We start from the raw sequence: 13,184 nt of genomic DNA, 5'->3' as shown, positions 1-13,184 counted from the left end.
TTAATGTAAAATGTTGAAAACGGATCCTGAAGACAGAGACACTGACTATGCACACTCGTTCTTTACGTTGGGACTGGTGGTCCCACCCAGCACAGTGAGACAGGAAAAGGAAGGAAAAGGTATAAGGACTGGGACAAATTAGGCCATCATCATTTGCAAGTGTTATGATCACGTACAGAGACTATCCAAAAACTTACCCGAGTAACTCTCTTATAATTAAGAGGTATTAGAATTCTAAGAAATAATTTGCGTGAATTTTAATTATTAGACTTGAGAGTTTAATAAGATTGTGGGCTGCCAGAATCAGTGCATAAAATTAAATGTTTTCTGCATACAATAAACGAATAACAATGGAATTTTAGAAATATACCAGTCCCGGGGCCTGGGTGGCTCATTTGGTTAAGCGTCTGCCTTCGGCTCAGGTCATGATCCCAGGGTCCTGGGATCGAGCGCTGCATCGGGCTCCCTGCTCAGCGGGGAGTCTGCTTCTCCCTCTGCTGCTCCCCCTGCTTGTGCTTTCTCTCTCTGTCAAAGAAATAAAATCTTAAAACACACCCACGCACACATACACGTCAGTCCCTAGAAATAGATTTTACAGTTGTATGAATGAATCCCTTATGGAAATAAAGGATAAAATAAAAAAGATTTTCACTGAAACCTTTCACTTAAATCTTCACTTAAATTTCCTCTCATTTCTTTTTCTTGCACTTAAATTTTCACTGAAATCTTTCACTTGAAATCACTCACTTAAAGAAGGACTTAAGTGAATGGAGAGATGTCCTGTGATTTTGGTTTTTCGGAAGACTGGCTGTTAACAGTGGTGTTAACTTCAAATTGATCTGAGATTTGGTGCAATTCTGATCAAAATACCAACCAAGTTTTTTATTATTATTATTAGTTTTAAAGATTTTACTTATTTACCTGACAGCACAAGCAGGGGGAGCGGCCGGCAGAGGGAGAGGGAGAAGCAGGCTCCCCACCGCGCATGGACCCTGATGCAGAGCTCCATCCCAGGACCCTGAGATCATGACCTGAGCCAAAGGCAGATGCTTCACCAACCAAGCCACCCAGGCGCCCCCCAGCAAAGTTTTAAATTTTTTTTTTAACTTGGCAAGATGATTTTAAAATGATTATGGAAGAGCAAGGGGCTGGAAATAGCCACAATACTCCCGAGGAACAAGACCAAGGTATCAGGTACCAGATAGTTCTTCTTAGTTCTAGTATCTGTGAGGATAATCCAGAAAGCACAGGGATGGAAACAAAGGGGTCAGTGGATCAGAACGGAGAGCCCAGGAATGAATCTGTGAAGCCGTGGCTTCTGGTGGAGGCGCCAGTGTGACTTGTTCGGGCAGGAAAGCATGAGATCGAATCTGTATTTTATGCCATATGCAAAAATCAATTGCTAATGGAGCAAATATGTGACCACGCAAGGCAAACTGTAAACCTGTTAGATTTGCTAAAGAGGAAGACGGTTGAGGTGTCGGGAAGGCTTTCCTGAATGTCAGGAAAAGCACAAATTAGAAGGGAAAACACTGACAGGTTGCACCCCGTTCAATTTAAGAACGTCTCTGCTCATCCAAAGCTACTTTAAGGAGAGTGAAAAGAAAAGCCGCAAATTGGGAGGTAAATTCTTCTCTTTTGTAAGCTAAGTAAAACAGTATTCACAGCGGGGGTAAGAAACTCTCAAAGCAAGAAGAGAAAGATAAACACCCAAAGGAAGGCAGAGAAAGATTGGGACACGCACACAATAGGGGAGGAATCACGGGAGGAATCACGGAAGACCCATAAGCAAATGACAAGAGGCACAGCCTCATTAAGGAGCAACGAGATGCAAATCAAAACAGCCGAGGGGGGGCGCCTGGGTGGCTCAGTCGTTAGGCGTCTGCCTTCGGCTCAGGTCCTGATCCCAGGGTCCTGGGATGGAGCCCTGCATCGAGCTCCCTGCTCAGCACTCCCCCTGCTTGTGTTCCCTCTCTGTCAAATAAATAATAATCTTAAAAAAAAAAAAAAAGAAAAGGCAGGTGACCTTGCACGCCCACCAGATTGGCACGTGCGGAAAAGTGAGCAGGAAGCATTAGTGAGGTGAGGGGGCAGTTGCTGGAGCCGGACTTGTGTGCTCGCAGCATACATAAGGCAAGAGTGCGCGGAGACCACCCTGGGGTCACTCGGCGGAGGGGAGGGAGCCCCGAGCTGAGGTCCTCACGGGTACAAGTGCGCCCAGGCAGGAGAAGAAAGAGCAGCACCACAAAAAGCCAAGCCAGTGCCTTCGGCAGACTGATCAGCTGTGGTTCCTTCCCAGCTAGAGTGGAAGGTTCTAGGGCGGTTAAAGGGAACAGGTTTCAGCTGTGCATCAACGCGGGTGAACTCTTCCCAAAGGTGGAGTGAACAAAGCCGGCCGCCCAGAACGTGTACGGTGTTTCCGTTTGTGTAACGTGATGAAAGTAGGCACAGCTGATGGATAGGGTGTCTAAAGGTACCTCTACAGGGTAAAACCCGAGGAGAGATAAAGGGAAGGGCGAACACAAAAGTCATGAAGATCGGGGTGACTGGTGCCATGGAGGGGGGAGGCACTTTTGCTCCCTGAAAGGCAGCAGTGGCTTTTAAACATCGGCTGTGACCGTCCTCAAAGAAAGGCGCGGCATGGCTCACTTGTGTACGCACTTAGCGGCAGTAACGCCCGCATCTACACGTGACAGATGAAAGGTCCACACAACGGGAACGGGAGCGACACGTTCCGTTAGGTGCGCTCAGCTGTTTCTGTTTCACCCTTTTAAAAAAGGCCAGTTGTGACCCCCTAAACTGATTTGTCACTCACTGTTTGAAAACGGCATTTGTCGATGGGTCCTCTTCACGTTGTCCTCTGTTCTGTTCGCCTTCTGTCAAAAGCAGAAACCACTCAAAGCAGGTGGGGCCAGGGCGCGGCCGGGGCAGCGGATGCCTGCGCAGGGCTCGCTCTGCGGAGGAGGCCAGTGGACTCTGGGGAGGCGGCCTTGAACGTAGCTCAGGGAGCTCCGTGCAAGACCATGTGTGGCAGGCACTTGGGAAAGTTTGCGGCTGCGTGCCGTCTGGTACCCTCCCAGCAGGCCGGGCCCTGTGCAGCCCCAGGGTGGGAACCCCCAAGGCCCCGGCCTTCAGCTCGGCCCAGCTTTGCTGGCCTGGGACAGCACCCTTAGGGTGGCCGCCCATCCTGACATGGGGCCGACCCGGGTGTGGCTCACGTGGCCCAGTGCCCTTTCCTTTCTCACCCCAGCTTTCCGGAACTTTCTGAGGACGTAGCTGAGCCTACCCTGCCTTCCTATAGGTGCCAAGCCAGCTGCCTCCGTGGACCCGTGGGGCGTGCCCACTGGCAGCAGCACACACTCCGGGCCCAAGGGCTCAGACCCCTGGGCGGCCCCGCCACAGGCTGCCCCCGGTGCCGGGAAAACAGCGGATGCCTGGGCCGCAGCCTCGGCCGCCAAGCCCGTCTCGTCCTCTGGTGAGACCTCGCTCTGCCCAGGCTCTGAGAGCCCCGTTGGCTGCACTGCTCTTCCTTCTCCTGGCTCCTCTGCATGGGACCTGTGGGTTTGTCTGCACTTGCCACCCTTGTCACCTGCAGCCTTTGTCCCCAGTCGCCCAGTGCCCCTCTCTGTGCCACAAGCCCACTGTGAATGCTGAGATCACAGGCCTTCTGGGCCCCTGCACCTCCGCCCAGAGGGAGCTCCCCAGGGGGCCTGGGCAGGCTACGCTCTAGGCACTCCTTCCAGTAGCTTCCTCCAGGCACTATCCAGGTCTCTAAACCCGGCTCAGAAGTCCGCCCCACCCCCACCCCGCGTGAGCCCCTCCTTCAGTTTGGGGTGGGGCTGGTGGGAGCAGTGGCAGGCTCATGCCCCCACGCCAGGTTCGGGGAGGCCAGGATCCTTGACCCGGCCCCCTGCTAGACCACCGGGTGACCCCGAGCTGCCATCTGGCTCTCAGTTCTCCCCCAGGACCCGGGGTAGAGATCCCCTCCCTGCCTTCGGCCAGCACCCCCCAAGGTTGTAGACCGGGAAGCAGAATCGAAGTCGTGATGCACCCGCAGTCACCAGCCTCTTGTGTTCCCCCAGGGGCCTTTGATCTCTTCAGTAATTTGAATGGTACAATTAAAGATGACTTTTCTGAGTTTGACAACCTCCGGACTTCAAAAAAAACAGGTATGTGAATGTGGTCATGGTTTCCATAACGTTCTGTGCATTTGACCAGTCCAGTTATGGCAGAAATAATCGGCTTTCAAAACCTCTCAACTTCATGTATTTTCTTTGTGTTTTGATCTTGGGAGCTTTTAAGTGGCTAGTTGCAGGAATTCACACATCAGCAGTGAAAAGTCATGGGGTTGAGATTTTCTTTCACCCTCTCCCGGTGTTGGGCGCATGCTTCCTGTCTCATTCACCTCTGTGTCTTGGCCCTGCCCCCAGGCCCCTCGTGGTTGCCGGCACAAGCCCCCCGCCCTGGCCTCCCCAGCCCAGCCTGGGCCCCCGCCGCACCATCTGAACCACTGTCTCCATATGCCTTCCTCCCCCACTCCCCACGGTGCCCCTTTTCCGGACAGTCCCAGCTGTGGGCCTGGACAGGGTGTCTCTGCCCCCACTTGATCACCCCAGGCTGTGGCTCCCACCCAGCTCCTGTCAGAGCCCTGGCCCAGTGCCCCCAAGATGGCAGGGCTTCAGGGTGGGGTACAGAGAGACTGGGCTGGGGGAGGGGGTGGAGGCCAGAGGCTGGGGACCGAGCCAGGGCCCCCCACCCCCCACCACATAGAGCAGCTTCTCTCCTTGTTCCTCTCTCTGCTTCTCCCTGTGCCCGCGCCCCCCATCTGCATCTGCCCCCCACCCCCTCCCCCTCACCTCCTCCCACCGCTTCCCCCAGCGGCAGCCACAGGCCCGGCTGGCCCCCCTGTCTAAGGTGCGAGCAGCCTGGCACACCTGACCACCCCTTGGCCCCCTCTCAGCTCAGGGGACCAGAGGCAACTTAGAACGCACTGCTGCTTGGGGTCTTTCCTTTGCTGCGTTAAAGAAACAAAATTCCATGCATCTCCCCTCCAGGGCAGAGTGCAAGCTAACAGTCCTTGCTCACGCGTGTGTGCCTCAGCGAGAAGGCAGTGTGGCCTTGTTACGTGGACAGTCCTTCTGTACACTTACAAATGATTTACCTCCAATTCTAGAGCTGTTTCCATTGTAGAAAATTTGGAAAAGTTTATGAAAGAAAACGGAACTCCTCTGTAATCCTCCCTACTTCAGCCGCTGTTTCCTTCCAGCATATCTTCTGAGCTCTGTTTACACGGTCTTTTTTTGTTGTTGTTGTTCAGCTCATACTGTCAGAAAGCACTGAATCCTGCAACCCCCCCCCCCACCCCCCGTAGAATAACAGATTGAAAGCATTTTCTCGTGATGTTAAAAATTCTTTAGAAAATAGTCCATAGCTATGGAATACCTTGTATTGCTCAGCAGTCACGGATTTGAACTTTACTCTAGGGGAGTGCGCTTTTGGTTGACTGCAGGTTTTGCCGAAGTAAATAACGCTGTGGTGAACACTCTTGTGCTTGAGTCCCCGTTGCCATCTCGCATTATTTCGTGAGACTAGATCCCTAGAAATGGGAATCCCGAGTGGAGAGTATGACCATTTTTAAAAACCTTTAACCCCCCTGCCACGCTGGCTGAATTTTTAAAAAAAATAATTTTTCTTCTCTGTCAAGAAATTCATGTCCATTGTAGAAAATTGACAGGGAAGACACACGAGAAACAGCCACTGCCCACGGCTAGCCCACAGCCCCAAATATCACCTGGAGGATCCTGCCGTACGCTTTGTTTTCCGGCTTCTGCTTCTCCGTGACGTGACACGGCCCTCTTGTCGGGAGCTCTCCTTTCCCTGCCCTCTGGCTTTGGTTACACGACCGGGGGTTCTGTAAGCCGCCCCGTGGCTGACTGTCCCTGGCCGGGCCTGTTGCAAGCACCGCTGCAGCGAACATCCCCGTCTTCTGCGTGGCCCTGCAGGTGTCCCCCGGAACGTCTGTGTCTCGCGCGGGTCGGCCCCCCCCGCCCCCCCATCCTCACCGGGCCCCTGTGTGTCCTTGTCTTGTAGCTGAGGCCGTGACCTCGCCACCGTCCCAAAACAACGAAACTACAAGCCCCGACCCCTTTGAGTGCCAGCCCCTGACCGCCGCCTCAAGCAAGCCCAGCAGTGCCCGGAAAACACCCGAGTCCTTCCTGGGCCCCAACGCGGCCCTGGTCAACCTGGACTCGCTGGTGACCAGGCCAGCCCCGCCGGCCCAGTCCCTCAACCCTTTCTTGGCACCAGGTATGCTCCCTGTCCTTGACTGCCCTTGCTGACTGGCTTTGGGGCCGGCCTCTGGCCCTGACCTCTCCTCGGGCCTCTTGGGGTTCCTCCTGCCTTACCGGGAGGCATGCCTGGCATTCCTGGGCCTCTCCAGGGCCTTGGGGGGGCGGGGCGCGGAAGCCGATGTGTGCTTGGGGGGATGGTGGGAACCAGCTCCTCTCAGCTCTCAGTGGAGACCGCTGAGCAGAAGCTGCCCCGGACCTGGTGCCCTTGGCCAGGGAGACCCTCCAGCGGGCTCCACTTCTCGGTCAGCTGGGGAAGGGCAGTGGCCGGGTGAGGAAGAGCCTGGGTTTGCTGCCCAACATTTCCCTTTCGGGGGGGCCATCTTCCAGGGGCCCACAGACCCTCCGTGTAGTCATTCGAGGTGCCAGATCCTGTCTTTCCGGGGCTGGGAACTCCGCCTGGGAACTCCCGTCCCCTGTATGCATTCTCCCTGATGCCAGGCTCTGTCTAAAGGCCTGTTCTGCACCTTCAAAGGCTCTGTGTGGGCTGCAGGACAAGCCCCCAGGCCTTGCTTTAGAGTCCGGGGCCGCTGGGGCCGTGCGCTCAGACCCTCCGGGGCGCCGAGCTCCTCACGCCTGCACCCTGTGCTCCCCCTGCCCGGAGCGCCCTCTCTCCTCTTTTCCAGTGGGAGATAGGTCATCCTCAGCATCCAGCCCAGACAACCCTCTCCTCCTGGGGAGTGTCCCCCACCCCGATTGTCCAGCAAGGCCGTGGGCTCCCCAAGGGCCAGGATGTGTCACATTCAGGGCTTTCAAACTGAGACCCTCCCTAAGACAGCGAAATCTGCAGCCCAGGGCCATAGCCTCTCAGAGGCCCCTGCCAGAGAAGGACCCCAGGACTTAGAAGAGCTGAGGGTGGGGTCCTTAGGGCAGAAGTGGGATATGGAGTGCCTGGGTCCTACCCACCCCCATGGTCCTGAGATGGGCAAGGACAGGGTTGCTCCTCGCTCCCTGGGTGGAGCTGGATCCGAACCCAGTGTCTCAGCCAGGCTGCCTTTCCTGCCCAGTGCCCCGCCATCTGGCCTTCGGGGTGGGGTGGGGTGGGGCTCCTGGTACCTCTGAGTTGGCTCAGCTCTGGCGGGGCTGATCTGCAGGGGTACGAGAGGGGCAGGTGCGGGGCCGCCCGGCTGTGCCCTCAGCAGGGCCTGCCCCCGCCCCGGGTGGGATGGAGTGCGGGCAGCGTCTCCTGGTGGTGATTGGGGGCGCCCCGCAGCGGGCAGCCCTTGTGCTCAAGGGCTGGGCTGCTTTGGAGCCTCCGTGCTGCCAGCTCGCGGGTGTTTTGGCAGAGTATCAGCACAGGTTTTTGCTAAAAGCTCGGGAAAAAGGCTTGATGATGTGTGATAAATTCGGGAAACGCTGGATAAGACAGAGCTGCATCCGCTTCTTGACTGCAGGGCTTCTCAGAGCCTTTATTACACCAGCCCTTGGGTCCCAGGGTCCAGGGTGGAGACAGGCAGTCAAGCCGCACGCTGAGGTTCCCAGCTCCCCCTTTGCGCCCCTCTTTCCCGGACACCTGTGGTCCTGAGCTCGGCAAACCGAATAGGGGAGCGGCCCCAGGTGTTTGCTGCTGAGGGAGTCCTGGGGTGCCGGCTGCGAGTAGGCACGGTCCCGGCACTGCCCGAGTCAGGCTTTGTGACTCCAGATGAGTCGCTAGGCTCCGAGTGGCCTTCGTGTCCCCAACCAGAGGCCAGAGCTGCAGCCGGCGGACGCGCGGGCCGTGCGGGGCGTGCGTTGGCTGGCGCCCGGGCCCTGCAGAGCATCCGGCCCTGGGAAGCACCCCAGCCCGTGCCCAAAGGGGCAGACGCCGGAGCACATGTGCTGCCGGTCACCACCACCTCCCGCCCTTGGGCTTGGGGACGGCCGTTGTTCTGACTCTACCACTGCCTCTCTCCCCCAGGTGCAGCCGCCGCCTCTGCCCCGGTCAACCCCTTCCAGGTGAACCAGCCCCAGCCGCTGACGCTGAACCAGCTGCGGGGGAGCCCAGTCCTGGGGACCAGCACGTCCTTTGGGCCTAGCCCAGGTGTGGAGCCCATGGCTGTGGCCTCCATGACCTCCACGGCCCCACACCCGGCCCTGGGGGCCAGTGGTTCCTCCCTGACGCCACTGGGCCCCGCCTCGATGAACATGGTGGGCAGCGTGAGCATCCCCCCCTCGGCAGCTCAGGCCGCCGGCACAACCAACCCTTTCCTTCTCTAGTGCCCGGGCCTGGGACCCACCACAGAGCGAATGCCCAGAGCCTCTGTGCCTGAGGACACCGAGCAGGGACTCTCGATTGTGGACTGGTGTCCAAGAGTGGGGGTGGGGGGTGGGGGGGTGTTAGGGCTTCCCGGTCCCGGCTTCCTGATAAAAGGGTTGTCTTCCCAGCCCCGACCCTCAGACTCGAGCGGCGGCAGGCCTGCTAGACGTCAGACACAGCATGTGGGTCTCCGCGCCTTCCGAGGCCGCCCGCCCGCTGCCCGTGGGAGGGGCCCGACCCGGGCCTGGTCGCCTCTTCGCTTCCTCCCGAGCGCAGAGGTCCTGGTTCTGTAGATTGGCTCGCTCTCTGGGGCCTGGGATGAGGCGGGAGGCCTCAGCCTGAGGGCCTCTGGGACGCTGCCTGGCCCAGGGCCTTGGGATGGCCGCCGCGTCTTTGCCCCCCCCCCCCCCCCCCCCCCCAGCCCCAGCGACACCCCCAGGCGGTCCCAGGTGTGGACAGAATGAAGCACTGACTTCATGAGACGCTGATCTTTTCGGGGAAGTGGTTGTGCATATTTTATTTTTCTTTGACTCGTGTGTGAGTTCAAAGTAAACACACCACCGTGGAACAACTCTTGAATTAAATCCACTAGAGCAAGCTTTAAACTAATCTGAGCATAACCCTGCCACTTGGCTGTATGCTTGTATACGTTTGCACATAATTTGTTTAGTACAGTTTCATATTTGAGTTTGCAGAATTATCTGATAGTCTTTTTTTGGCTAATATTTTTATAACGTGGTTCTTATTTAACTGTCTAGTTTTGATAGAATTTACCAGGTCTGGCTGAATTAAGATATTGGCACGTGTCATGTGAGTGGTTTAAACCCTCTTATTTATGGTTTAACTCAAAGAAAATTTAAATAGGAAGAGACAAAAAAAATGCCTTATAAAAAAAACTAAAGCGAATTCTTTATAGGGAAAAATATGGGAATTTGATTACATAGGACAGATGATGTTTATTTAAAAAAAAAAAAAAACCTGCAACGACAACAAAAACCCAGCCTCCAGTTGCCTTTTCCTTTCTTTTACTCCCTTTTTTTGGTGACTTACCAAACGGGTTGACCTGCAGCCTTTTGGGCTAGATTCAGAGAGAGGCTATTTTTCTTACTGCTCCACCAACATCAAGTTAAAGGAAAAAAAAAAGAAAATCTAGCGGATGAATGTGACCCACCGGTTTTTATCAGCCAGTTCCCTTTTGTAACTGAAGGCATGCACGGATCAACGAGGACTTCCGCTTCCAGTGGAAATCTGAAACGGAAGAGGCATCTTGAAACTTGTGTGTCTGTGATCTCTCTCGTAATCCGCACTCAGGGTAAGGATGGGGGTGGCGTGGAGACGGCATCTGGGGGCTCCCCAGGGACGGCCTCCAGGCCGAGAGGGGTGAGCGGCCAGGGCTGGCCCCGACCCACCCGCCTGCTGACTCCAGACACACACTGCAGACTTCAAAATAATCACCTCTTGTTTTGGAGAGGCAGGGGAAAAAAAAAAAAAAAAGTCATTCTCACATGGATTTTTAACAAACAGGCCCTAATATTACCTCTCTCTCCCAACTTTCTCCTCTCCTCTCGCCCCACCCACCACTAGAAGAAAAGTATGAATTCACGAAAGACCAGAAAAGACGCGAATCTCCCCCAGGGAAGGGAACCCCACCCCCCACCCCCCACCCCCCCATCCTGCGTCCGGTCAGGTCACCTTGCCTGGTGGGCGCCCCAGTCTTGCTTTCCACTGTGGACTTCTCCCCCCTTCCCAGCCCCCCTCCCCCAGACTCCCAAGGGCAGCCGACCCCCTGCTGTTCCTCCGCCCCCTCCCCTCGCCCAGCTCCCGGAGGAAATCTGCCCTGCCCTGGAGGGGAGCAGGCAGCGTTGAGAACAGCCTTCTCCCGCCTCTCCTGTTGCCTGATTTTCAAAGCTCACCCGTGCTGCTCCCCAAGGCTGTCCCCCTGGAGGAGCCACCGCCGGAGCTCCTGACCGGCCATGCCTCCGCCAGAGCCGGAGACCTGGGGCTGGACCGCGGGCTCCCGCCCGGTCTGGCCGCCTCCGACCTGGGGGAGGGTGGAGACAGGCTGGGGCCCGGCAGGTCGCTCCCCCGGGGAGGTGCTTTCACTCATATGGTGCGAGCCTGGACCCCCGCACAGGCCAGTAGACCAAACCTGACTACTGGGTCAGTGATTCTTTTATTCCTGACTTGACTTTGAGGCCCCAACGTTCTAGCCACGGGGCCGCCAAGGCCCCAGAAGACCCCCCCCGCCGCCCGGGGCTGCCCCAGCCCAGGCCCGTCCCAGGCGCCTTGTCCCTGTCGCCTGCTGCACTGATCATGAAGCCACCGGCCACTGCCACCCCTGTAATGCTCCCTCCCGATGGGCACTGTGGTAGGGGGGTCGCCCAGCCGTTTCCTCAGTCCCAGGGGCCGGTGGCTGGTTTTGAACTTGTGTTGACTATTGATACTTATTTACTGTACAAATATAATTTATCATTTGTATCATGATGCGGTTTCTGGCTGTGTTCTTCCCTCACTCCCATCTGTACCCGTCTCCCACCGGAGACAGGCGGGCAGGAGCGGGTCCTCATGCCTGCCTGCGTGAGCCTCAGCGGGTCCGGGGAGGAGACCGGCCGGGAGGCAGCCGTCGAGGCAGCCGTCGAGGCACCGTGACGGGGGGGGGGGGGGCCCTTCCCCCGGCAGGTGGCCGGGGAAGGGAACGGGCGAGCAGGGGGAGAGGGGGGGGGGGTCTCGGAGGGCGGGGGGCCGGCGGGGCCCGGGGGGGGCGGGAGTGGGTTCGGGTCACACGCGGCTGGTCTCTGTCACAGCTGGCCTTCCGGTCACCAAATACAGATTTCGTTCTTCTGCACGTAGAGCGTATCCCTTCCCCCAAGGGAGGCGTCCTAGGGTCCCTTACAGAATCACAGGAGATCACGTGTGGGGTGGTTTTAGGCGACCGTGTTTGGGGGCAGTTTGTTACACAGCCGTAGATAAAAGGCACACATGCACAGTTCTTCCTTGCCGCCTTACCCCCGTGCTTCCTGGTAGCTACTGTTGGGGCCATTTGGGGTAACGTAGGAGCGTGACCCCGTAAATCTTGATAACTTAACCAGGCGGCTGAGTTCCTTGTCCCCACGAGACGTTTTTACTAGGACTTGAGTGCTCGAAGCATTTTTCCTTCTTAGCTCTTCCCGTTTGACTTCTGGACACAAGTTTCCTTTTCCAACCTTTCGATGCCCCCATTGTGGGTTCTCTGTCATGTCGGCTTGCAGACAGGCCTTTTCTCTCCTGAGCCCACGGCTCTCCACACGCAGTAGCCGCCCCGCCCCACGCATCCTATCAGCACCCTGGCCTGGCCCTGGAGTTGGCCCACCAGGCACAGAAGCTGCCTCCCGCGTTAGCTCAAGTGCCTTAACCTAGTTGTGGGCTCGCGTAATAGAGCCCTCCTGCCGCCCAGCCGTTTTTCTGTGTTCGTCCTGCTTGTCACCCAACTGCCAAGCCAATACCACATATACTTGGTTCTGGTTTGGGTGATAGTGCAAGCCCACTCGTGATTTCCAATTTCCGTATCAGACTAGAATGCTCTGCAGAAACCTGCCCCAGAACACGATAAAAGTTGCTCAGAAACTGCCCAGTGGGGATGTTCCTTGGCTCCTCCCTTACCATGTTCTGTCCTCAAAATGTGGCCTCCAGGGTGCCATGGGGAAGCATGGAAGGGTCGACCAAGGGAGCTTTTAACTGGGTCAGACCTATGAGTGCCGAACAGCCTTTCAGCCCACCTTTCTTTGGCCAGAACTATTGGCAGGGAGCCACCTGTATACAAGAGGCCTGGGGAGTGGAGCCTTCCGGTGAGGCCGCGGTGCTGTCACCGGGGAGGACAGAGCGGACAGTGTGGGAGAGCTCGGGGCCGTCCGCCTTGACCGTTCTTCATGTGGATGGTCCCAGATCCCCACCCTGCTGCCCGCTTCCCAGGCAGGGCGCCCTCAGCCTCCCAAGATTCTAGCCTCTTCCTGCCTTGACTGGGAGAGGCGCGGGGCAGCTTCCTGAGGCGACGGTCGCATTTTAGACCCTGACCAGGCGTCGGGCACGCGCTGGTCAAAACTCAGCGCGTCCGTAGCACGCTTGGCATTTATGCATTTCAGTCCGCACCCACGTTCCCTCGAGAGACACAAACGACACCCACAAACAAATCCGGAACTCCGGGCCCGGGGAGGCGTATGCTGAAAGGTACTGCTGTCTGCGATTTAGTTTGGAAATGTACCCAAACCAGGCCGATGGAAGGAGGGATGAGAACTGCCAAGTATGGGAAGCTGGCAGGGGTGACATCGGGGCGGCTGGTGGCCGGCTGTTCACGGTGGCCCTCTTTCCACTTCGTAAGAAAGTGTCGATAAAACTGCACAATGGAACGAACGAGAAGGGGGCGGGACCACGGTCAGAGGTGCGGGCAGACGGGGCCTGACGTGGTGGCGGAACAGCGGAAGCTCCTGGATCTCTTTATTTATTTATTTTAAAGATTTTATTTTTTTAAAAGTAATCTCCACCCCTGCCCCCCAGCGTGGGGCTCGAACTCACAACCCCAAGATGAAGAATCGCACGCTCCACCGACTGAGCCAGCCAGGCGCACG

At 57.0% G+C, this 13,184-nt stretch overlaps 1 protein-coding gene across 6 annotated transcripts in view; it reads left to right on the top strand.

Annotated features, from left to right (window-relative positions):
* EPN2 (epsin 2) overlaps positions 1-11,067 on the top strand; it is an 81,653-nt gene extending 70,586 nt beyond the window's left edge. For all 6 annotated transcript variants that reach the window (XM_073881795.1, XM_025864308.2, XM_073881796.1 and 3 more), the window contains 4 exons: positions 3,302-3,475; positions 4,083-4,169; positions 6,091-6,306; positions 8,245-11,067. In XM_073881795.1, the coding sequence (XP_073737896.1) occupies positions 3,302-3,475; positions 4,083-4,169; positions 6,091-6,306; positions 8,245-8,543 (776 nt within the window). In that variant the 3' untranslated portion in view covers positions 8,544-11,067. The remainder of the gene's footprint in view (positions 1-3,301; positions 3,476-4,082; positions 4,170-6,090; positions 6,307-8,244) is intronic.
* Positions 11,068-13,184: the final 2,117 nt, after the last annotated feature.

This window comes from Callorhinus ursinus, unplaced genomic scaffold (assembly GCF_003265705.2).
Source record: "Callorhinus ursinus isolate GAN/ISIS: 27379988/994484 unplaced genomic scaffold, GSC_fseal_2.0 scaffold43, whole genome shotgun sequence".
Lineage (NCBI taxonomy): Eukaryota > Metazoa > Chordata > Mammalia > Carnivora > Otariidae > Callorhinus > Callorhinus ursinus.
The sequence above is the reverse complement of the archived record's forward strand: the minus strand, read 5'-3'. Positions and strand labels throughout refer to the sequence as shown.